We start from the raw sequence: 25,960 nt of genomic DNA on the forward strand, positions 1-25,960 counted from the left end.
TTATGCTGTTTGACCGATAAAGATCTTCGTAGAATATGTAGGAGCTAATATGAGCATCCAGGTTTCGCTATTGGTTATTGACCGGAGATGTGTCTCGGTCATGTCTACATAGTTCTCGAACCCGTAGGGTCCGCACGCTTAAACGTTCGATGACGATTTGTATTATGAGTTATGTGATTTGATGAACCGAAGTTTGTTCGGAGTCCCGGATGAGATCACGGACATGACGAGGAGTCTCAGAATTGTCGAGAGGTAATGATTCATATATTGGAAGGTTGCATTTGGACATCGGAATGGTTCTAAGATGTTCGGGCATTTTTCTGGAGTACTGGGAGGTTACCGGAAGCCCCCGGAAGAAGTTACGGGCCTTATGGGCCATAAGAGGGAAGCACACCAGCCCACAAGGGGTTGGTGCGCCCCCTAGGGCAAGAGGCCGATTAGGACTAGGAGGAGCCCCCCCCCCCCTTTCCCTCTCCTTCTCCCTTCCCCCTTTCCTACTCCGTGTGGGAGGTGGAATCCTACTAGGACTAGGGAGTGCTAGTAGGACTCCACACCTTGGCGCGCCCCCTTAGGGCCGGCTGCCTCTCCCTCTCCCTCCTTTATATACGTGGCCAGGGGCACCCCATAGATACACAAGTTGATCTTTAGCCGTGTGCGGTGCCCCCCTCCACGGGTTTCCACCTCGGTCATATTGTCGTAGTGCTTAGGCGAAGCCCTACGTCGGTAACTTCATCATCACCGTCACCACGCCGTCGTGCTGACGGAACTCTCCCTCGGCCTCAACTGGATCAAGAGTTTGAGGGACGTCACTGAGCTGAATGTGTGCTGATCACGGAGGTGCCGTGCGTTCGGTACTTGGATCGCTTGGATTGCGAAGACGTTCGACTACATCAACTGCGTTACTAAACACTTCCGCTTTCGGTCTACGAGGGTACGTAGACACACTCTCCCCTCTCGTTGCTATGCATTTTCTAGATAGATCATGCGTGATCATAGGTAAAAAAAATTAAAATACTGCGTTTCCCAACAAAACGCATACAGCCAAACATAATTGCACTTGAAATCGCTTGATTTGTCCAGCGTGATGAGTGAGGAACTAATTAAGGTCGATGAACGCATTTTATGGGGACACTTTTCTTTGCAAGAAAGGGCGCGAGACTATGGATCTATTGCTTCAAACCTGCCAAAATTATAAAATGTTAAGAATTGACGTCAAAACCAAATGTGATGAGAAGATGGTGAAAAATGGAAGACATAACATGTATCTGGAGCCAATGATAGGTGTGACCACAACATCACATGCTACTCGATGTTCAACCGCGTCGACCACATGTAAAAATGGGCCGCACTGGGTGCAGCCCATTTAATTCTCACAAACAGTTTCAGTTACATTCATTGACATTAAGGCTAGCTATCTTTTCAAAACAATCGCTCGCTGGTGGAGCGGCAAGTTCTACTTGATGCTAGGGTTGTGTTTGATAGGGTGTATGAGGACAAAAGTTTCCTATCCAATCCACTTTTGGGTGTTCGGTAGCCTGCACGAGCTCAGCTCAAATTCCCTCGTAGAATGCACGAACAGAGAACACCCCAACAGTCGTTCGCTGGTCAGCATGCATGAGCGATGACATGTTTGAAAAAATGTTCAAAAATTCAGAATTTGTATAAATTTTCAAAATTCTAAACTTTGTTTAAATATTAAAAAATGTTCAGATTTCCAAAAATCAGATTTTCTAAATTTGTGTAAATATAAAAAATCAGAAACTTCAAAATTGTTCAAAATTGTTTAATTTTTTTAACAATATTTATAATTGTTTAAATTTTCAAAAAATTCCAAAAATATGTTTAAAAGATTCAGATTTTCAAAAATTGTACCGAATTTTAGTCAAGAAACAATCGTGAAATGATAAAAAAACATTCCCATTTGCAAAAATTGTTCACGTTTTCCAAATATTGTCCCACTTAAAAAAACATTCGGAATTAGAAATTGTTCAGCAAGTCTAAATAGATGCAGGTTGTCAAACAAAGTCTGAACTCGGCATGTCTCAAAAAATACAACGCTACCAAACAATGACATGTCTAAACTCAGTATGTACTTGACATGTGTACACTCAACGACAAATTGTACTCGTCATGTCTACACTCAACAACAAATTGAGCCCCTCCACCTTCGGCCGCCCCCTTTCCCCTTTCCCCCCTGCCGCCACTGACGGGCGCCCCCGGCGCTTGGCCGGGTGGTGTTGGTGGCGGCGGGGCCTGCCTGTCCCCACGCGCGTGGCTTCCTGCCCAAGGCATGGGGGCGGCGGCGGTGCTCCTCGGCTCGACGACGGCCGGGCGACCCGGCGACAGTGGCCGGCGGCACGCGAGGTGGTGGTGCGGCCCCTTGGCGGCGAGACAGCGTGGTGGCGCAGGTTGGCCGGCGGCGCGTCCCCGACCCAAATCTGGGCCCTGCGGGCCCCATCTGGGTCCTAGCGGGCCGGCCCTCGGCATGGCTTCGTCGTCGTCTGTGTGGTGAGGAGGAGGAGCAGCTCGGATGGGGGGCGACGACGCCGACGGCGTGCCTGCTACAGCGCGATTGCGGGAACTTTACGGGCATGGAGATCCCGGCCGGGCCTATGGGCCCACGGGCCTGGTATGCTCCTGCTATTGTGTCTGGTCGGCTACTGTCGTTGACGGTGGAGGTTGTGCAAGAGGGTGGTCGGTTTGGTGGCAGGCTCTGGAGCATCCAAGGTGAAGGTTGGGATCGGGGGAAACCCCTGTCGGCCTGTCCGACACCGACGCGGGGACGCAGGTGGGTGCCGTCGGACCTTCCTGGGGGGGCGTCGGGGGCGACCCTTCCTCTCGTCTCATCGTGTACCGGGGGAAACCCTTGGTAGCAGCGTCGTCATCGTCGCAGTCCTTCTTGGAGGCGTTGATTGGTACCGGTGTTTCGGAGCCTTGGATTGTGTTGCTTCCGTCCCAGCATCTATTTTTGGCCGTATTGGTTGGTTGCTTTGTAATACAAAGCAGGGGGGAGGGGAGAGGGGAAGGAAGGAGCCCTTTTTCGTATGAATTGTACTCGGCATGTGTACACTCAGCATGTCTAAAGTCAGTATGTACTCAACATGTCTGATGAGAAACGCATAAAGCCAAACATAATTGCGCATAATTGCGCTTGATATCGCTTGATTTGTCCAGCGTGATGAGTGAGGAACTAAGGTTGATGAATGCATTTTGCGGGGACACTTTTCTTTACAAGACAGGGCGTGAGACTATGGGTCTATTGCTTCAAACTTGCCAAAATTACAAAATGTTGAGAACTGATATCAAAACCAAACGTGATGAAAAATTGTGAAAAATGGAAAGCATAGTTGTTGGAACCGCTCTCTCACACGAATGGATGGAGGTAGAAGAAATAGGAGCATAGAAAAAAACGGAGAAGGATACACTGGATTTCATCCGGCCACTCACGGCCCCGTTTTTCTATTCCAGAGTACCAACTCAAACACAGCAACAATACGTGGCTTATATAGCCGGACTCACACCAGGCACACACTCACGCACGCCAGCCACTAACTGCATGGCCTCTTCCTACGCATGCACTAACACACGCCCCAGCCGGCTTTGTAGCTACAACACCCACGCACGCCCATGCTCCTGGTGATCCGGTCTTCTCCCAACGTGAGCACCTACTCATCCATAATACCTGGTCACCACCACGCATAGCCAGCGCCCGCTGCAACTAACCACTCTACGATAGTGAATCAAACGCACGCACACGGGCCATACACTGCCCATACACACACATACGCACACGCCACGCTGCTGCGTCCTGCACGACCCGCTCGTCCCGCGCGCCACCCACGCGCCCGACGAACCCGACGAGCCCGACGGCACCAGTGCGTCCCGCCCGTCCCGCGTGCATCCGTCGCGCCCGACGAGCCCGACCACACACGCCGTGGCTTATTCCAACAATAGCATGTATCTAGAGCCAATGATAGGTGTGACCACAACATCACACCAGAATAGGGATAAAGTCATGAGATCAGTGGCAGACGATATAGTGGCCATGAAATTCCTAACCCTAAACCCTCAATGGATAGAGTGGCCATGAAATTCCTAATTGTATATCTAGAAAAAGTCAGAAAAACATACAAAAAGTTCAATTTATATGAATGATTCCATGTACATGTTTATGGATGACAATGTATGGTTCTCATTCTCGGAAAATGCCTCTTTGCAACTTCTCTGTGAGTTCATTTTCACTCATTATTCAGTATGCATGCCTTCTGAAGCACATTTGGGTTTGAAGTGGCATACTCCTTCCTAAATGTCAAAACATTTTGATAACACGTTATTGAGGAATAGAAGAAGCAGGTGAAACAACTATACAACTAAAAATTTGAACATGATAATGGGCCCCATTTGGGTTTGGAATTGTCCCTTGTTATCCTTAGAAAGAAGGCAACATAATCAAAACTATACATTTATCTGATGCCTTATCCACAAAGTATAGACCCAGGCAGCAACGATATCACGCAAGTTTCCCTGTAGTCTGTTACAAAATATCTTACTGACAACAGCAAGCGTCTCCAGATATGAAAAAACTCTAACATCTTAATACCTGTTATTTTACTGACAACAGCAAGCGTCTCCAGATATGCACACAATATTTGAAACAACTGCATCATTTTGGCTTTTTAGTGCCATATGATATGATAGTTGACAGCCATCGTACTAACCATTGATTGATGCTAAGTTATCTTCATCCTAATCCTTGTTGTGTTTTTGTTTGAAACAGAAACACCGTCTCAAGTACACCCGTAAAGGATAGCAAGAGGACTTGGATGATGTCTACATCAGTGAGCCACATTTTCCTTCGTAGCAACATTTTCTTCTTTTTGTTGAGTGGTAGCGATCCGAGGTAAGATCGGGATGTGGTATGGACTGGATTAGGATATGCTAATATGTTATGTAAGTGGAGCAGAAGACTTGTTTGGTTTAGTTGCTTCTTCTTCTGTTAACAAAAAAGGTAACTGCATCAGGGACGTCGACCAAGCTGCAAATTACGTCAGGAAAGTCCGAATCCGGCATGATCAAGAATTAGAAGATGATCACCATTTTCATTTATATTGTATCTCAACTCAACTGCTAAGTTCACACCTCTCTGGAACCCTGTTTGCCTTCAGACTTTTTTCAGGGAAGTGTTTACACCATTAAATGATACCAAAGGCAGGGATACTTCCAAGAGCAGTTAAATTTTCCGAGACTTGGTAGCCCTCTCAAAGACATCAAACATGAGAGCAGGACATGATCTTTTGAGGTGTGCGTACCCTTTGCTTGCCACCATAGCATTCAGTCTGTTTGAAGAGAGGATATATTCAACACAAGCATCTTTCAGCTTGCTGCAGTGATGCTGATCAGCTAGAGCCAACGTGGTCGCCGCAGTCTCGACATCAAGGCTCTTGCATAGAATATCTTCACACATCAACTTCATCCTGTCCATGGCATATCTATCCGCAGCCACGAGCAAGTGCTTAACCATGTCTTCACTCTCACCATCATCAACGTCATCCATAGCAGGCAGAGAATCCGTGTAGATGAAGTGAAGCAACGCCTTGAAAACAGGGGGCTCCATGTCTTTGACGATTATGTTCTTACTCGTAGCATCAGCATCGCTCAGGGGTCCATAGAGTTGAGCGTCGAAGACCGGCGATCGCGTGGCGAGCATAATCTTGTGAGCAGAGAAAACCTCGCCTTTAACCTCAAAAGTCACATCTGCTCCTCTCTTGCCATCCAGCAATTTTCCGAGATGATTCGGCAGGTCCGAGGGCAGCACCTCCTGCACCTCAAGTTTTGTTATAGCATTGATAACGAGGACTTCACACTCAATCTCCAGGCAGTCGTCCCGCAGGTACGGTTTTATCTCCTGCTGTTTCATAAACCTGGGAGCTCCATAGTTAGCAGGAGCTTCATCCGGGTCGACTGTGTTGTACTTGTTAGTAAACAGATGTGTCACTGGCGACGGCGGTGGCGCGCTACCCGAGTCGATGAGCCTGAACTCGTAGTCCGCCCTGACCTTGGCGTCCCTGGTGAGGAGCTCGAGGTAGACCGAGACATAGCCGCTGCACTCCGGGAATATGGCTCCATTGGGGTAGTAGCGAACGCGCCAGTCGTAGCCGCCGATGGCGAAGGTGGCGGACTGTATGTACTCGCCGACGCCCAAACCCTTGCGTATATGGTAGTCGGCGATCCTGAACACGTGCTTGCCCGTCGCCGTCTCGGAGGTGCACGTCGACACAGCCATTGGCACCGATGATTCCATCGCTGCAGTTTGTGCGGTGGCGGCGGCGGAGAAAATCCAATTTATTCAAATGTCTGTCTAGGACACATCTAGATATGACATAGTTATGTCATATCTAAGTTGATTTTCAGTCTGTTTGTGGTCTATTTTTTTGTTCTAGTTTTTTTTGTTTCTTATTGATGCATTATATATTTGTGGGAGGTTAGATATGACATCCTTCAAAAACATCTAGATGTGAATTAGACAAACTGTATTCAAATTGTGTTTGGATCAGGAAGGTGTAGTGCTTTGTAGGCCAATACGTGAGCCTAGTATTTATTTGGTGGTTTCCTGGTTGAGAGTCCGATTAGGGTTCAGTGCGATCAAGGATGTCGGGTCATTAGTCTAGGAACGTATCGTGCATGGCTTGTATATACTGTATATGCCATAGTTGTGTACGACTTGGATAGTTAGGGCTAGTTAGGGCATCTCACGCCGATCCCCAAAATAATAAAGAAGTAAATAGAGGAGTAAATTTTAATGAAGTATATTTATAGGGTCTGTCCAGGGCCTAGTTATTGCACATATAAATGAGTCAATCAAACTAGAAAGAAAAGAAAAAAGACAAAAAAATGCTTGAAGAAATCTTAGCGTAAAATCAATAACATATGACTGTAAAGATGGGTTAAGCGTATGCCTTAGCAGGGACGTGTTGCGTGTTATTTATAGGCACAGGAGATTACAGGGTTTAGGTAGTTAGGTTGTTGTAGGATTGATCTCCAAGTCATAATCTATACAAGGGATAGAGATCAACCTAAACATATCCTAACTACCTGAATACAACACGCACACGCCCACACATGTATATGGTTTATATGTACACCGTATACATCCTATAATACATACTTTAACACGCCCCCTCAATCACAACTTTATCAAGTTGAGATTGTTCTTGAATTCTTCCAATTCGCGCCATGACAAGGCTTTAGTAAAGCCATCTGCAACTTGATCATTAGTAGGAATAAAACGAATGTCCAATAGCTTCTTGCCTACTCTTTCACGAACAAAATGATAGTCTACTTCAATATGCTTTGTTCTTGCATAAAACACTGGATTTGCTGACAGATAAGTAGCACCAATATTGTCACACCATAATCGTGCAACAGAAGAATGATTTATACCTAGTTCAGCAAGCAGGGTTTGAACCCATATCAACTCAGCCGTGGCATTTGCTAGAGCTTTGTATTCAGCCTCAGTGCTGGATCTAGACACAGTGGCTTGTTTTCGTGCACTCCAAGATATGAGGTTTGGTCCAAAGAAAACAGGAAAGCCATCAGTTGACCTTCTATCAACAGGACAACCTGCCCAATCTGTATCTGAAAAGGCACTTACCACATTTGAGTTTGACCTTGTGAATTTTAATCCTGTACTCATAGTACCTCTAAGATATCTCAAAATTCTCTTCACTACAGTCCAATGCTGAAGAGTAGGGGCATGCAAGAATTGACACACCTTGTTGACAGGGAACCATATGTCAAGCCTTGTAAGTGTCAAGTACTGTAAAGCACATACCACGCTTCTGTAGTTTGTGGCTGCTTCGGCTCCCAAGGGCTCCCCTTCTTCCTTGGAAAGTTTTTCAGTAGTTGAAAGTGGCATGTTTGAAACTTTACAACTCATCATATCTGACCTTTTTAATATATCTGACACATATTTTTCTTGACTTAAGACTATCCCATCAGTTACCTTTTTCACTTCTATTCCCAAGAAGTAGTGCAAATCGCCAAGGTCTTTAAGTGCAAAGTCTCTCTTGAGATCTTCCAACAGTGCGCTGACCGCATCTTGTGATGAGCTGGCCACAATAATATCATCAACATATACCAACATAAAGATGATTATTTTTCCCTTCTTATAGAAGAAAAGTGATGTATCAGCCTTTGAAGGTCGAAAGCCAAGCCTGTCGGCGTTCTGGGAACGGGGGTCCCCAGACTTGCCTGCCTGCGGCCTGTGGCGTGGCTCAAAAGGGGGCCCAGCGCGGCCCATCTTCATCAACACAGACCCAAGACCCTCGTGAGGGGCCAAGCCTCGCGGGGCGGATGATACGGAGCTTCCTCAGGCACAGCCTCATCGGGCTGGCTCGCGAGGAGGCGGAGAGATCAAGGCGGGGTACCTCACGAGGTGCCCGTGACGCAAGCCATGACGACCAATGGCGCCAGGCGGGCGCCAGCCGCGCAGTGTCCTTCTTTCCTCTTTGGTGCAAAGGGAGCAAGCGCAGGCGAGAGCATCAAGCAAAGGCACCCGTTTTGGTGCAACGAGACCAAGACCAGTCCAACGGCAGGGAGGAAGTCATTGTGGAGCCCAAGCCAGCGTCACCACCAGAGCCTTTGGCAGGCGAGGACCAACTTTAGTCAGGATAAGTGTACCAGATGTTCACCTTCAAAATGGTCAATTGTTGGCGCCCTTCCCGCTCAATATTTGGGAAGAGGCCCAGGGCCTTTGCCTATAAATAGGACTAGCCACCCACAGGGTAGAGGGGAGATCGGAGATCGGAGATCGGAGATCAGAGATTGGATCGAAATCAGAGAGAGAATCGAGGAGAGAGAGAGAGAGAGAGAGAGAGAGAGAAGGGTGACTGAACTCCTCCTAGCAGTTCATCCCCCCAGCCAAGAACAGACCCTCACGAGGTTGTTCTTCCTTGTATTGCTCATCATCATCAGCCCAAGAGGCAATCCACCACACCACACACTGGAGTAGGGTATTACACCACAACGGTGGCCCGAACCAGTATAAACCCTGTGTGTCTTGTGCTGTTCTTTCCATAGCTTAGATCTTAGCGAGGCGGAGGGGTGCAGGTAGGTAGAAGGCGAAATCTCCGCGCGCACCCCAGTGTTCGAACCTCAAGGGTCTGCCGGAACCCGAAATCCGACATTTGGCGCGCCAGGTAGGGGTGCACCGGAATTCGTCTTCCACCACCCCGTTCTCCTCCGACCATCGCGTCCATGTCTGACGCTCGTCGGGCCCGCATCGAGCGCCGGGCCGCTCTCGCTTCCTGCGTCGCCCAGACGGCTCCTGTCAGCGGGCGTCCTCGCTGTTCCCCGTCACTTGCCGTCAACGCCGCCACCGGCCCGGCGGGGGACGAGCAGCAAGCGTCGTCTCAGCATCCGTCCGTGCGACAAGACGGCCGCACCGCCACTTCCTCGCTCACCCCAGTTGGTTCTTCGTCCCGCGCGCTCCGCGCACCCATGGAGGCTCGAGCTACGCTCATCGCGGCAAACGAGCTCCTGCGCTACTGTCTCGTCGACGACGTCAACGAAGAATGGCTCGACCGCGTCGCCGAGCTCGTCCGTGCCGCAGGGGGCTCTCCTGCGCCGTCCGTTCCGCTGCACCGCACCCCGCCTCGCGCGGGCGACGAAGCTCCGGCGGCGCCCCAGCCGCCTCCTCCAAGGCGCGTGGCCCCTGGGCGGAACCCACTCCATCAGGTGCCAGCGCGGCAAGAGCAGAGCTGCCAAGAAGTCCCTCGCCCGCGAGAAGCCGCCCGGGCGCTCCCTGCTCCAGCACGTCGCGACCATGCTCCTGCTCCCGCATGTCAAGACCCCGCGCTGCTCCCAGCTGCAGCGCGTGGGGACATGCAAGACCAAGCTCTCCGTCACCCAAGGCCTCCCGTGGCCACAGCAGGCTGCCGTGCCTTCACCACCGAGCTACGTAGCGTCGCGTGGCCCGGCAAGTTCAAGCCAGACCTGCCTCCTCGTTACGACGGCACTGCCAACCCTTCGGAGTTCCTCCAGCTCTATGAGCTGGGCATCAAAGCTGCCAACGGAGATGAGAAGGTCATGGCGAACTGCTTTCCCATGGCGCTCAAGGACGGGGCCCGCACCTGGCTCCTGAACCTGGCTCCAGGCACGATCTCCTCCTGGGACGACATGCGCACCCGCTTCATTGCCAACTTCCAAGGTACTCGCGACCGGCCACCCGCCGTGAGCGACATGCGCCGCATCAAGCAACAACCCGGAGAGACCCTGCAGAAGTACATCCAGCGCTTCAATAACGCACGCCTCAAGATTCCCAAGGTGACCAAGGAGGCCATCATCTCAGCCTTCTCCGACGGCGTGCGCGACGTCAAGATGAAGGAGGAGCTGGCGATGCATGAAGACCTGTGCACTTCCTTGGAGTTGTTCAACTTGGCAACCAAGTGCGCCAGGGCTGAAGAAAGGTGTGACGCCCCGAGACCATTGAGCCAGGTGTCTTCCAGTTATTCGCTGTTGTTGCCCTATCATTTGCTTGCGTGTTGCATCTTGTCATGTCATCATGTGCATTGCATCATCATGTTTTCAAAACTTGCATCTGTCCCGGTCTCCCCATTCCTTCTGTTGTCCGTTCTGAGTCCAGACACACTTGCACGCGCCCGCGACACGTCCGAAATATTATTTTATAAGTGGCTGGAAAATGTTCTCGGAATGGGATGAGAGTTGATGTGTGGTCCTATTTTAGTGTAGGTAGACCGCCTATCAAATTTCATCGCGTTCGGAGTTTGTTTGATAGCCCAACTGTTAAACTATAGCGACATTATAGCCGGTCTCTTCGTCGGACATTTTCGGTCTTCGGAAACATTCGCCGAGTCTCTCTCTTCTTTTCTTTCAGCTTGAGACCGTCTACACAGTCCGCTGCTTACCGCCAGGCCCAACCTAACCTCTCTCGTCAGCCCGCGGCCCTCCTCGCGTGCGCGTCCGAAACTTCCCCGGACCCGACCTGGGCAGTCGTCACCGTTGTGTCCGGATCATCCCCAAACATCTACAAAGCGTCTCCGTTTTGTTAATTGGACTTCTTAACCTAATCCCCAAACATCGGACCGTTTATCGATCGCCCGATTACGATCGGACGGACCGAATACCCCCCTAACCTAATCCAATAACGTATATAAATGGGCAACCCTAAATTTTAGGCGACTTGGCCCATCCACCCTCCTGCCTACCGCCACCTACCTACCCTCTCCATCTCGGGATCCATCCTCTCTTTCTTTTCAGCGCCCAACCAACCACCAAGCCGATCCAATCCATCCCCGACCAACCTCACTGGTTTCTGCTCGATCCACCCCTACAGCCTGCAGTCATCCTCGATCCAGATTGAGGCGAGCCGTCCCCGAGCTCCCGTGCCTCCCTTTCGTCCTCCTCGAAGACCAACAGAGCCGAGTCCGTCGCCCCGCCAAGCACCTCGCCCTTGCCTGCACTCATCTTGCATGTTTAACAACTCTAAAATAATGTTTAGGGCAGAACAGTACCAAACCTAATATATGCATATGAGGAGTTTCCGGACTTGTTGTTTTGTTGTTCCGGCCTCATTTAAACTTGCCTAGATTAGATAGTTTCATCATGCTTCACCCCTTGCCATGTTAATCAACATTTAATATTGTTGGGTACATAAACGAGATCGAACTAAATAACTTGTCGTGGTGTTTCGTCAATATGCACCGTTGCATATTGAGCTCCACTTAATTTGTAGGATTGCTTGTGCACTTTTGCCATGACATGCTTCATTAAACCGGACATGCATCATACTTGGTTGTGCATCATGCCATGTTCATGTGTTGGTTGTTTACTATGTTGTTTGCTTTCTTTCCGGTGTACTTCTTCTTCGGGTTGATTCCGGTAACGTCGTGTTGTGAGGATGCGTTCGATTATGTCCGTTTGTCTTCTTCATGGACTCGTTCTTCTTCCTAGCGGGATTTCAGGCAAGATGACCATACCCTCGAAATCACTTCTATCTTTGCTTGCTAGTTGCTCGCTCTTTTGCTATGCCTATGCTGCGATACCTACCACTTGCTTATCATGCCTCCCATATTGTTAAGCCAAGCCTCTAACCCACCTTGTCCTAGCAAACCGTTGATTGGCTATGTTACCGCTTTGCTCAGCCCCTCTTATAGCGTTGTTAGTTGCAGGTGAAGATTGAAGTTTGTTCCTTGTTGGGACATGGAGTTGTTGTTCCTTGTTGGAACATGTTTACTTGTTGGGATATCACGATATCTATTATTTAATTAATGCATCTATATACTTGGTAAAGGGTGGAAGGCTCGGCCTTATGCCTGGTGTTTTGTTCCACTCTTGCCGCCCTAGTTTCCGTCATATCGGTGTTATGTTCCTGGATTTTGCGTTCCTTACGCGGTTGGGTAATAATGGGAACCCCTTGACAGTTCGCCTTGAATAAAACTCATCCAGCAATGCCCAACATTGGTTTTACCATTCGCCACCTAGCCTTTTCTTTTCCCTTGGGGGTCGCGTGCCCAAGGGTCATCATTATTTTAACCCCCCCGGGCCAGTGCTCCTCTGAGTGTTGGTCCAAACTAGAGCCCCTTGCAGCGCCACCTCGGGGAAACTCAAGGGCTGGTTTTAGTTGTATGGACTTCTCATCCGGTGTGCCCTGAGAACGAGATATGTGCAGCTCCTATCGGGATTTGTCAGCACATTTGGGCGGTGTTGCTGGTTTTGTTCTAGCTTGTCGAAATTGTCTTGTAGAACTGGGATACTGAGTCTGATCGGAATGTCTCGGGAGAAGGTATATCTTTCGTTGACCGTGAGAGCTTGTCATGGGCTAAGTTGGGACACCCCTGCAGGGATTTGAACTTTCGAAAGCCGTGCCCGCGGTTACGGGCAGATGGGAATTTGTTAACGTCCGGTTGTAGAAAACCTAAAGTTGACCTTAATTAAAACACATCAACCGCGTGTGTAACCGTGATGGTCTCTTCTCGGCAGAGTCCGGGAAGTGAACACGGTGTTGGAGTTATGCTTGACGTAGGTTGTTCTAGGATCACTTCTTGATCATACTTTTATCGACCGTGCTTTGCCTTCTCTTCTCGCTCTCATTTGCGTATGTTAGCCACCATATATGCTAGTTGCTTGCTGCAGCTCCACCTCATACTTTTACCTTACCCATAAGCTTAAATAGTCTTGATTGCGAGGGTGTGAGATTGCTGAGTCCCCGTGACTCACAGATACTTCCAAAACCAGTTTGCAGGTGCCGATGTTACCGAGCAGGTGACGCAACCAAGCTCAAGGAGGAGCTCGATGAAGATCTTATCCTTTGTGTTGTTTCGTTCTAGTTGATCAGTAGTGGAGCCCAGTTGGGGTCGATTGGGGATCTGTGTAGCATTTGGGGTAGTCTTCTTTTATTTTGGCTCCGTAGTCGGGCCTTGATTATATTTGGATGATGTAATGCTTTATTCATGTACTTGTGTGAAGTGGCGATTGTAAGCCAACTATGTATCTTTTCCCCTTATTGTATTACGTGGGTTGTTTGCAAAGATTACCTCACTTGCGACATTGCTTTCAATGCAGTTATGCCTTTAAGTTGTGCTTCGACACGTGGGAGATATAGCCGCATCGAGGGCGTTACAAGTTGGTATCAGAGCCTTCCCCGACCTTAGGAGCCCCCACTGCTTGATCGTTTTTAGCAGCCGTTGTTGAGTCTAGAAAAATGTTTTGAGTCATTTAGGAATTATATATCGGAGAGTTTAGGAATTCTTTTTACTCCCCAGTCCCTTCATCACTCTGGTGAGGCATCCTGACGTAGAGTTTTGTCTCTTCTCTTGTCAAATTTCACTAAAAAAATTTAGGATCACGCGGGTATCTTGGAATCGTTCCGATGGTTTTGTGACGAGAACATTGTTCTTGGTGCCTCCTGTCATTTAGGGGTTGTGGCAGTGTCCCGGGGAGTTGAACTCCGAGGTGTTGTCGTCACAATTTTATCGTTGCAGTTCTGGAATACCTGAGTTTAGTTTCGCCGACATCGAAAATCTCTTTTATGCAGTTGTTGGTGAGATAACCTTGACGCCACCCAGTACTGGGGCGGGAGTTCGGGAGTATTGCCATAACTTGTATAACGGATGATTTCGAAGGTTGAGGTAGACGATTTCCGAAGGTTTCTTGGTTATGTGTTGAAGGATGGATACAGCTGGATGTAGGATTTGCTAGTTTTGGGTGAGATATTATGCTTCCCCTGTATCGCCAACACCTGATTGCATAACCGGAAAATTTCGAGAGTTTATAAGTGGGAATTCAAGTAGCTCTTAGGATATCTTTTCGACAGATGTATGATATGAAATTGGGGTTCGACGTCTAGTGGTCCGCCTATTCACGGTCGGTTTTACAGTGGTCTCGTTGTGTCTTAAAGAGTCCTTGCCTATGCCGACTCGGGGACGCTTCGTATGTCATGTGCACTGCCTTGTACATGATGGTGATGTACGATCGAGCCCGTGTAGGCCCCACCACGAAAACTTCGGACGAAATCTCTATCATATGTTTGTTCTGGCTTATTCTGCAAGCCAATCCTTTGTTTTATTTTGAGTTGTGGTATTCGAGTTGCTTCGAAGTCAAATGTGGATTCCATACCTTTCCTAAATGGTGTTCTCATATTTCTATGGGAATACTAATCCTTCATGATAATCGATATTGTCATGCCAATTTCTTTTAAACCAACGTGTTTCTCTTCAAGTGGATCCGATCATTTCAACTTCCGCAAGATCAATTATCACTTCTTCTCAACGGTGTTTGTTTCATCCGTCTCCAAGTTGCCTTTGTTTTTCCCACCCTCCCACCCTTTTTCCTTAAGGACTCGGATTTCTTAATCAAGCATCCTTTTATTCTTGTGAAGTCTCTTCATTCTTTTCTTTCAATGTTCTACCCGGTGGTTCACATGAAGATGCTCTTCTAGTTCGTCATTCCTCACTCATTTTCCTTCTCCGGTGGATTCAATTCAAACTTCGGTATTGAGCATTGTCTTCTCTTTTGTCCAATGCTTTTCTTATGCCGGTGTACCTCATTATCAGTCCACTTCTCGCTATCCATTTGTTCCGGAGTGTTCAAGTTATCTCGAAGATTCGTGTTTTCCACTTTGCATCCGTTCAAGCTATTTCGAGGTCCTATCTTATTCAAGCCATTTAATTCAACCTGTGCAATCTCTCCTTCAAATCGTTCTACGGTGTATCTTTTGAGTGGGCCCTAACCCACAGGTCTTTTCCCAGGATCTTACCTGACTCTTCTTATTTTCCCGGAGCTATCCTAAATTCTTTTCCAAGTTTGACGTAAGAATGAGTTATCATCAGTCAAATGCTTTTCTCCAAGATCTTTCAAATTTTTTCATCATTGGCTCTACCTTTTCTATTATTCGTTCCGAAGTGTCTATTTCCATCGTAATTCCCAGATTTTGAAGACAGAAGAAGATTTTCCCTCCAAATCATATCCGTTCTCTCAAGATTCATGGCTCTAGCTTGTTTGCCATCCTCTCATAATTGTTTTCGATTGTGAGAATTCTTTTTCACCTATCCGGAGCAATTCAAGATTCTGTTCAGTTTGATTATCCGGAGCCCATCATCTAAGATTTATTCATTCCAGCTTTCAACTCTCATACTCTAAATCATACCGGTGTTTAAATCAAGGATTCTCTAATCAGCTCGTAATCTCTTCATTCCCATGGATCTAAATTCTCTCAAGCATCTTCGTTTAATTGCTAATTCTTCCTGGTGTTTCGTTATCTTTTATTCGTTCATTTGCAATTCCTATGGTGGTTCATTCAAGATTCTTCTTCCTTCGTGTATCATATCAATTTATTCGTTGTTTTAATCCTACCGGTGGTTCGTTGAAGACCTTTCCAAGTTGACGCTATAGCTATCTTAATCCTTTCTACGAGAATAAGTTGTATGCAATCTGTTGCTTGTCATCAATTTAAATTGGTGAAGGATACGCGTAACATAATTATTATTCTTGTTTTCATCCAAGTGATTAATTCCTTATTCCGGAGGTTCATCTTATCACATTCTCGGTTTGAAATGCCTTATCTTTTCTTTTCCCGGAGTTCCAAGCTCTCTCAATTTTTCTCATCATGAAGATCCATCTAACCATTGCCAGGTTTCACCTTGTGTTTTCAACTTCTCTTTCTTTTCGCTATCCTTTTTGTTTACTGGAGTTCTTCATGGAGATCTACATGATGGTTCATCAATGATTTAATTCCTTCTCCAAGTGTTCATCAACATTCTTTCCAGAGGAGCTCAAGCATTCTTCATTTTGCAATCCGGAGTGCAATTCTTCCTTCCGTATCAATAGAGGTGGTATTATGTCATTCTTGATAATTTGAGTTCATGTTTCATTATTCACATGTTATCAAGAATGGGATATTTTAAATCCATCAATCTCTTCATTCAAGTATCTTGGATTATATTTCACCTAAAACTTTCCCTAAGGATTGTTGTTAATTATGGTGCTTATAAATGCTCCAAATTCTTCATTAATCCTTCCGGTGAGATAAGTTTCTTGTCTCCTTGTTCTTATCAATCCAATTCTTTTTCCGTGAGTGGCAGAATTTCACCTCATAGTTTTGAGAGGCTTTCCATAAGCCCACTATAAGCTTATTCTTTTCGTTGTTGATTTCCCAACACCACATGCAATCTTTTCTTGCAAGGATGTTTTCTAAGTTCAATTGTGGAAGACCTTGTCTTTTTCTTCTCCGTTCTTTTGTTCCGACGATCTACCTTTGATTCCTTCTTCCGGAGGCATTGTGTTGTTGCTCTCTTCGTTCCATCACCCCATTTTCGCCAAGATCATATTCTTTTCATGCTTGACCATTTAACCGGCGTGTTGTGCCCTCTGATTTAGTTCTTCCCATTTTATCAAGTTTTGACTCCCTTCTCAGTCGAAGTGATGTCCAAATTATATCATTCTTAATCCTTCTCTATCTTGACTTAACCGGAGTGGTTTCAATATATATCTTGCCCTTCAACCTCAAGGTTTTTCCACAATGTTCTTTGTCTCTCTTTGCTAACGGAGTGTTTTCGACCTTGTTCACCTTCGTTGTATTCTTTTCTCGAATTTGATCAACCTCTCAAGGTTGTTTGGTTTCACTCGTTTGTCGAAGAAGCAACTTAGTTTTACCTCTTCTCTTCCTCTTCTTTTTCCCTCCGGTGCCATCCTAGATCTCTGGACGAGATCCTCTCGTAGTGGTGGAGTGTTGTGACGCCCCGAGACCGTTGAGCCAGGTGTCTTCCAGTTATTCGCTGTTGTTGCCCTGTCATTTGCTTGCGTGTTGCATCTTGTCATGTCATCATGTGCATTGCATCATCATGTTTTCAAAACTTGCATCTGTCCCGGTCTGCCCGTTCCTTCTATTGTCCGTTCTGAGTCCAGACACACTTGCACGCGCCCGCGACACGTCCGAAATATTATTTTATAAGTGGCTGGAAAATGTTCTCGGAATGGGATGAGAGTTGACGTGTGGTCTTACTTTAGTGTAGGTGGACCGCCTGTCAAATTTCATCGCGTTCAGAGTTCGTTTGATAGCCCAACCGTTAAACTATAGTGGCATTATAGCCGGTATTTTCGTCGGACGTTTTCGGTCTCCGGAAACAGTCGCCGGGTCTCTCTCTTCTTTTCTTTCAGCTTGAGACTGTCTACACAGTCCGCTGCTTACCTCCAGGCCCAACCTAACCTCTCTCGTCAGCCCGCGGCCCTCCTCGCGTGCGCGTCCGAAACTTCCCCGTACCTGACCTGGGCAGTCATCACCGTTGTGTCCGGATCATCCCCAAACATCTACATAGCGTCTCCGTTTTGTTAATTGGACTTCTTAGTCTATTTTTCTTGACCGCCCGATTATGATCGGATGGAACGAATACCCCCCTAACCTAATCCAATAACGTATATAAATGGGCAACCCTAAATTTTAGGCGACTTGTCCCATCCACCCTCCTGCCTGCCGCCACCTACCTACCCTCTCCATCTCGGGATCCATCCTCTCTTTCTTTTCAGCGCCCAACCAACCACCAAGCCGATCCAATCCATCCCCGACCAACCTCACCAGTTTCTGCTCGATCCACCCCTACAGCCTGCAGTCGTCCTCGATCCAGATTGAGGCGAGCCGTCCCCGAGCTCCCGTGCCTCCCTTTCGTCCTCCCCGAAGACCAACAGAGCCGAGTCCGTCGCCCCGCCAAGCACCTCGCCCTTGCCTGCAGCTCCTCCGGGCATCCCGTCTGCTGTAGCCCGTGCTCCGGCGACCAGAGCCCATGTCCAGGCCGGCCCCGTCGCGCCACCTCTCCCGTCCCTTCCTTCATATGGTTCCTTCCTTCCCCTTCTCACGTTTCGCTGCTCTCTGTTTTTCCTCGTAGAAGCACCACGCCATGGCCGCGCCCCATCGAAGCTTGGAGCGCTAAGTCCGCCAGCCCGCCTCCGCTTTGTTCTGGCAGGGAACGGGACCCCGGCGACCTCCTGCGACCGGATCCGGGTCCACCTCCCTCCGTCCGTTGCTCTCCCTCTCGTATCTCCTTCCTCCCTCTCTGCCACTTCTCTGAAGTTTTCCCTGCCATGGCTTGCAGCTGCGCCACCACCCTGCTCCGTTCGTCGCCACCTCCGCAAGATCCGGCGAGGTCCTGCGTTCCCAGCCTCATCCTGCCGGAGTCGCCCGAGCGCCGCCGCGCCACATCATCCAGGGCCCGCCTCGGCAAGCCCCTGCATCGCGCCGCTGCTCCCCTGCTGCTGTTTCTGTTCTTCAGAAACGAGCAGTAGCAACTCGAGCCGCTCGCCCTCTGCTTCGCCAGCTAGGCTCTAGATCAGGCCCAGCGCGCCTCCTCCCCCACCAACTTGGGCTTGGCCCATGGTGAGGCCACCCCGCTGACGCCCCTCTTTTTTTCCTGCTGTTGGGCTGCCCAGATTCGGCCCGTTTCTATTTTTTCCCTGCGCTGTGATTTTCCCTTTTATCCAGAAAACTGTTGTTTTACAGTTAGGTCCCTAAACTTCATGCATTTAATAACTTCACAACCGTGCATCGGATCTAAATAAATTACATATGAAAGTTTCTTAGAATTTTGTCTAGTTTAATAATTTTCAACTTTCATCCATGTTTAAAATATTTAAAATGCTGTTTGTTTAAATTTGTTTAAATAACTTGCTAAAATGATTTAATTCATAACTAAATAACCGTAACTCGGAATTTAATAAACTTTATATGTAAATGGGGTAGAATTTTGCCTAGTTTAACATGGTGCACTCATATTTCATGTTTAACAACTCTAAAATAATGTTTAGGGCAGAACAGTACCAAACCTAATATATGCATATGATGAGTTTCCGGACTTGTTGTTTTGTTGTTTCGGCCTCATTTAAACTTGCCTAGATTAGATAGTTTCATCATCCTTCACCCCTTGCCATGTTAATCAACATTTAATATTGTTGGGTACATAAACGAGATCGAACTAAATAACTTGTCGTGGTGTTTCGTCAATATGCACCATTGCATATTGAGCTCCACTTAATTTGTAGGATTGCTTGTGCACTTTTGCCATGACATGCTTCATTAAACCGGACATGCATCATACTTGGTTGTGCATCATGCCATGTTCATGTGTTGGTTGTTTACTATGTTGTTTGCTTTCTTTCCGGTGTACTTCTTCTTCGGGTTGATTCTGGTAACGTCGTGTGGTGAGGATGCGTTCGACTACGTCCGTTTGTCTTCTTCATGGACTCGTTCTTCTTCCTTGCGAGATTTCAGGCAAGATGACCATACCCTCGAAATCACTTCTATCTTTGCTTGCTAGTTGCTCGCTCTTTTGCTATGCCTATGCTGCGATACCTACCACTTGCTTATCATGCCTCCCATATTGTTAAGCCAAGACTCTAACCCACCTTGTCCTAGCAAACCGTTGATTGGCTATGTTACCGCTTTGCTCAGCCCCTCTTATAGCGTTGTTAGTTGCAGGTGAAGATTGAAGTTTGTTCCTTGTTGGGACATGGAGTAGTTGTTCCTTGTTGGAACATGTTTACTTGTTGGGATATCACGATATCTATTATTTAATTAATGCATCTATATACTTGGTAAAGGGTGGAAGGCTCGGCCTTATGCCTGGTGTTTTGTTCCACTCTTGCCGCCCTAGTTTCCGTCATATCGTGTTATGTTCCCGGATTTTGCGTTCCTTACGCGGTTGGGTAATAATGGGAACCCCTTGACAGTTCGCCTTGAATAAAACTCTTCCAGCAATGCCCAACATTGGTTTTACCATTCGCCACCTAGCCTTTTCTTTTCCCTTGGGGGTCGCGCGCCCAAGGGTCATCATTATTTTAACCCCCCCCCTGGCCAGTGCTCCTCTGAGTGTTGGTCCAAACTAGAGCCCCTTGCAGCGCCACCTCAGGGAAACTCAAGGGATGGTTTTAGTTGTACGGACTGCTCATCTGGTGTGCCCTGAGAACGAGATATGTGCAGCTCCTATCGGGATTTGTCGGCACATTCAGGCGGGGTTGCTGGTTTTGTTTTAGCTTGTCGAAATTGTCTTGTAGAACCGGGATACCGAGTCTGATCGGAATGTCTCGGGAGAAGGTATATCCTTCGTTGACCGTGAGAGCTTGTCACGGGCTAAGTTGGGACACCCCTGCAGGGATTTGAACTTTCGAAAGCCGTGCCCACGGTTATGGGCAGATGGGAATTTGTTAATGTCCGGTTGTAGAAAACCTGAAGTTGACCTTAATTAAAACACATCAACCGCGTGTGTAACCGTGATGGTCACTTCTCGGCGGAGTCCGGGAAGTGAACACGGTGTTGGAGTTATGCTTGACGTAGGTTGTTCTAGGATCACTTCTTGATCATACTTTTATCGACCGTGCTTTGCCTTCTCTTCTCGCTCTCATTTGCGTATGTTAGCCACCATATATGCTAGTTGCTTGCTGCAGCTCCACCTCATACTTTTACCTTACCCATAAGCTTAAATAGTCTTGATCGCGAGGGTGTGAGATTGCTGAGTCCCCGTGACTCACAGATACTTCCAAAACCAGTTTGCAGGTGCCGATGTTACCGAGAAGGTGACGCAATGAAGCTCAAGGAAGAGCTCGATGAAGATCTTGTCCTTTGTGTTGTTTCATTCTAGTTGATCAGTAGTGGAGCCCAGTAGGGGTCGATCGGGGATCTGTGTAGCATTTGGGGTAGTCTTCTTTTATTTTGGCTCCGTAGTCGGGCCTTGATTGTATTTGGATGATGTAATGCTTTATTCATGTACTTGTGTGAAGTGGCGATTGTAAGCCAACTATGTATCTTTTCCCCTTATTGTATTACATGGGTTGTTTGCGAAGATTACCTCACTTGCGACATTGCTTTCAATGCGGTTATGCCTCTAAGTCGTGCTTCGACACGTGGGAGATATAGCCGCATCGAGGGCGTTACAAAGGGCGTCTCTCCCTCCTCGAGCTGCCTGCCGTGGACCCAGAAGAGAAGAAGCCCAAGGCCAAGGATGTGAAGAGCAAGGGGGCTGCCGTGCTCGCGGCAGAACCAGACACCAAGCGGGGCAGAGATCAGCCTGAATCTTCCAAGGGCAGTCAGTACTATGTGTACCACGACCTCCACACCCACAACACCAACGAATGTCAAGAGCTCCGAGCCGTGCGAGAAGGAAGGATCGGCCGTCGCCCCGATCGCGGTGACCGGGGCTACGGTCGAGGAGGAGGAAGGAACGCAGGACGCTGGGAAGACCGCTGCCCGCGCCAAGGGTGGCGCGATCGACCTCGCGAGGATCGCTGGCAAGACCCGCCTCGCGAGGAAGACTGGAGGGATCAGCCTCACGAGAATCGCCCGCAAGGCAACACAGGCCTCCCTCCACTGCCGCTGCAGCCAAGGAGAAACGAGGACCACCATCACGACGAGGGGGCTGGGGGCTTCCAGGAGCCGCGCGCGATCGCCTGCATCCTGGGCGGGGCTCAAGCCCCAGCCTCTCAACGCATCTCCAAGCAGTTCGTCCGCGAAGTGAATGCAGTCCTCCCCAAGCTCGAAGCCACGCGCCCTCTCAGGTGGTCGGCGTGCGCCATCACGTTCAGCTCAGCAGATTAGCTCAAGTGTGCGGCCACAGCCGGAGTCCTCCCGATGCTTTGTTCCCCAATCATCAGCAACATGGTGGTCACCAAGACCCTCATCGATGGCGGGGCAGGGCTCAACGTCCTGTCCGTGGAAACATTCAACAATCTTCAAGTGCCCTACAACCAGCTTCAGCCAACCAAGCCTTTCTCCGGAGTCACCGACGGCTCCATGGTCCCGATTGGGCAGGTCCGCCTCCCTGTCACCTTCGGGGCACGCAACAACTACCGCACCGAGCTCATCGACTTCGACGTCGCTCACATTCGCCTGCCGTACAACGCCATCCTTGGGTACCCAGCGCTGGCCAAGTTCATGGCCGTAACTCACCACGGCTACAATGTCCTCAAGATGCCAGGAAGTGGCGGAGTCATCACGGTGCCCTGTGAAGAGAAGGACGCGGTGTGTTCCCTGGAACGAGCCTTTCAGGCCGTATCGCTGGAAGACCCGGATCACGGAAGCAGGAGGCTTCCCGAGACCGCCCCCAAGAAGAAGAAGACATCGTCCGGCCCGGCCCCTCAGGAGGCAGGCCCCTCAGGGCCTGCGCCCGCCCAGGGGGAACCTCCTTCCATCGCATAGGAAAGCGCGCCCGGCGCCCTCCTCAGGCAGGGCTCGGGGGCTCTCCCCTGGAGGGCCACCGACCTGGCTAAGGTCACGAGGGAGGCGCTTGGGCACCACATGGGGGCGTGTTTCGAAGCATGTTTCCCTCAAGAAGGAGTAAGGCAAGGAGGGCCAGACCCTCAGGAGTTCGTCAGCAAGGCCATTCAGGAGCTACAGGAGTCAAGAGTCATGAGAGGCGGCCGCCGCCTACCAGCTGTGGCTCCCCATCCAGGCGAGGATGGTGGGCTGCGTGTCTGCATCGACATAACAGGGCTCAATCGAGTCGCCTCTCTGGAGCGCCTCTGGCCCACGCGAGTGGGGCGCTGCGAAGGTCCACCCCACAGCTACGTTTGCATGCCTTACGGCTTGCCGAACGCGGCTGCCACGTACCAGCGCCTCATGAGGGGCATCATGGAGGCTCAAGAGGCCAGGCGTTCCGCAGCCCTGGCGGAGATGGAGATGGTTCGCGAGGAGCCACCAGCGCCTCCGGAGCCTCCCGAGGCCCCTGGGCCTGGGGGCTCGTGAGGATTGGCTTCCGCAGCCCATCGAGTCTTCTACGCCAACACTCCTTCGTCCTCAACATCATCAGGTGACATCTTTCAAGTTTCATTTCCAGCTGGGAGCGCCCCCCAGGGCTGCATTATTCCCAAGCCGCGTCGGTCCATCCCTGCGGCATGTATCCCTTTTATTTTATGTTGTTAGCTTACCTTGTTGGGGGCGCCCCTCGGGCTGCATCATCCCCAAGTCGCTCGGGCCTGACCCAGTGATGTCCGCCTTCCCAGCATCTATTTGAATGAATCCACTCCTTCGCGGCTAATGTGTTTGACCTAGTTGCCCGCTCAACTGATGCGAACTGACGAAACTGCTCCCAAACGGCACGACACTTGCGCATGGGTCCATCCCTGCAACGCCGACAAACCTGAATGGCTGAGCTCTGGCCGCGGCAGCCCCGCATGGCGCCACCTCGTCAAGCCTTCAGTGCCTCATCGCCCCTCAGAAGCAACCAACGGTTGACTGTCAATTGTCATGGCACCTCGTTCTTTCTATGATGGGTCTACAGGATCTCCTAAAGGAGCTGCGTCAGGTGAGGCCCTTGCGGTGTCTCCTTCACTCTCATCCGCGCGAACCGCTTGCACATTAAAGGGGGGGTGCCTGAGCATCGCGACTCAAGGCTCCTACTTGCTCTCCAGCCCTCACCCTCTGGCCTTGTCCACGGCATCGCGACCTGGCATACCAGCGACGGCTGAGACTCGCTCGAGGGCCGGGACCTGAGGACGTAGAGCAGAAAGGGGAGCAAAGGCGAGAGGGGAAGGACACGCGAGGACCTCGTCGAGCAACCTCACACCTGCCGATGCACGGACCCGGCGACACACCAGAGAGCGGCCCCTGATTCTTGAGATAAGTCACCACCCAGAAGCACCATCTACCGTGGCACCATCCCCGCACCTAATGCAATCCCGTGTTAGCGACGCCGCTCTCCTTTCTCACCGAACGACGGCTGCTTGAGCGTCAAAGGGGACCTCCTGAGCATCGCGACTCAGGGGCTCTTACGGGACCCCGGGTCGCTCACCTCCTGGCCTTGACCACGGCATCGTGACCTGGCATACCAGCGACGGCTGAAGCCGCCTTGGGACTGGGACCTGTTGGCGCAGAGCACCAAGCCCTCGTGAGGTTCGAAAGGGAGAACTGAGCTAAGACGGAATGAGCAACTCGCACAATTCTACGACAAGGGTTATATTAACAAAACAGGATCACAGGCACCTTACAAGCCCCCATGGGACGCGTCTTTGATTCCTCGCAGGGAACAGATCCTAAAAGGACGCTAACTACACGCGCCCCTGCAAAAGATGCCATCATCAACAGTGGGCCGTCAAGCACCGGCGCCAACCCCATCCAGATCAGAGTCGGCGACGGCCTGACGAGCCCGCCCTGCTCTAGGAGCGGCGCCGGCTCGGGGGCTCGTAGCTGTCGTCGCTCGTCTCCGGAGTCGCGAAGAGCTCGCCGGAGTCGCTGGACCCTCCGACGCCTCCGCCGCCTGAGTAGCCGCCAAGGGAGCGGTCGGCGGGCCTAGTCCTCGCCGTAGCAGGGTCCCGACCACCTCTCCCGGGGCAGCACTCCAGCCGGCGCCCGTTCGCATCGAAGACCTTAAAGAACATCACCGAAGCACCGTCATACTCCAAGTGGATCGCGAAGGAGCCTCTTGTCCTGCAAACCCGGGCGATTTCGCTCCAGCCTCGAGTCATGAAGACCTCGCCCGGGGCAACGACCGCGACCTCTGCCTCGGTCGCGAGGGTGCTGCAGCCGGCGTGCTGCAGCCAAAGCTCCAGGAGTTCTCCCTGCGGGATGATGGAGGCAAAGAAGGGAGGAAGGTGAACCCAAGACCGAGGAGGCATGGCGGCGTGGAGCATGAACTCTCGGGAGGAGCCCTCGGTGTGGACCCCAGGGAGGACGACCCACACCTTCGTGACCCGTCGTCGCCGACGGCGGCGCCGCCCGTGGCGATCGGCATCGACTCCTTCAGAGCCCTCGATGTGGGCATACAAGGGAAGAGGGAACCCCGGCGGTGGCCGCTCGCACCAGGGCCTCGACACCACCTGATGGGCCTCCTCGTCCAGGCCGCGGAGGGCGAGCCGTTTCTTCGGCGGGAGCAGGTCTGGTTCCTCTCGGGGAGCCTTTCCCTTCTCTGCCGTCGAGAACCGGTGGATCGGAGCCATCACAGCAAGATGGAGCAAGGACCGGGAAGAAGGAGAAGCAAGAAGGGATGGACTGGAAGGGCGCGCGCCGTTCCGTACTTATGGCCGGCGAAGGCCAACCGCCGACCTCCACGATCGCAGGTAATCATGACCCGCTTTGCATGCAGGGACTTATCCAATCCGTGCAGTTGCCGAGGCGCCGTGGGGAAGTGGAGACGCCCACGCCCAATCAACCGCCACGCGGCGCCCAAGGCCGCAGGCTGTTAGGGCCCGCGGTGCTTCACCCTTGCCCTTTCGCCTCCCTGCACGGCCAAGTCCGGGCGCGCCTTGGGCCCGGGGGCTACTGTCGGCGTTCTGGGAATGGGGGTCCCCAGACTTGCCTGCCTGCGGCCTGCGGCATGGCTCAAAAGGGGGCCCAGCGCGGCCCATCTTCATCAACACAGACCCAAGATCCTCACGAGGGGCCAAGCCTCGCGGGGCGGACGACACGGAGCTTCCTCGGGCATGGCCTCATCAGGCTGGCTCGCGAGGAGGCGGAGAGATCAAGGCGGGG

The 25,960-nt window shown here is 50.4% G+C and overlaps 1 protein-coding gene across 1 annotated transcript; it reads right to left on the reverse strand.

Annotated features, from left to right (window-relative positions):
* Positions 1-5,230: 5,230 nt before the first annotated feature.
* Positions 5,231-6,283, reverse strand: LOC119266544 (BTB/POZ and MATH domain-containing protein 1-like). The gene is made up of 2 exons (XM_037547783.1): positions 6,147-6,283; positions 5,231-6,065 (listed from the first exon to the last, which is right to left on the reverse strand). The coding sequence occupies exons 1-2, from the start codon at positions 6,281-6,283 to the stop codon at positions 5,231-5,233; spliced, it is 972 nt and encodes a 323-aa protein (XP_037403680.1).
* Positions 6,284-25,960: the final 19,677 nt, after the last annotated feature.

Source organism: Triticum dicoccoides, chromosome 3A, assembly GCF_002162155.2.
Source record: "Triticum dicoccoides isolate Atlit2015 ecotype Zavitan chromosome 3A, WEW_v2.0, whole genome shotgun sequence".
Lineage (NCBI taxonomy): Eukaryota > Viridiplantae > Streptophyta > Magnoliopsida > Poales > Poaceae > Triticum > Triticum dicoccoides.

Excerpts from the sequence above, each read along its gene's own strand:
- LOC119266544 (XM_037547783.1), bottom strand. The coding sequence starts at position 6,283 with ATGGCTGTGTCGACGTGCACCTCCGAGACGGCGACGGGCAAGCACGTG. Across the intron at positions 6,066-6,146 it reads GCCATCGGCGGCTACGACTG|GGACGCCAAGGTCAGGGCGG; the intron begins GCGCGTTCGCTA and ends GCTCCTCACCAG.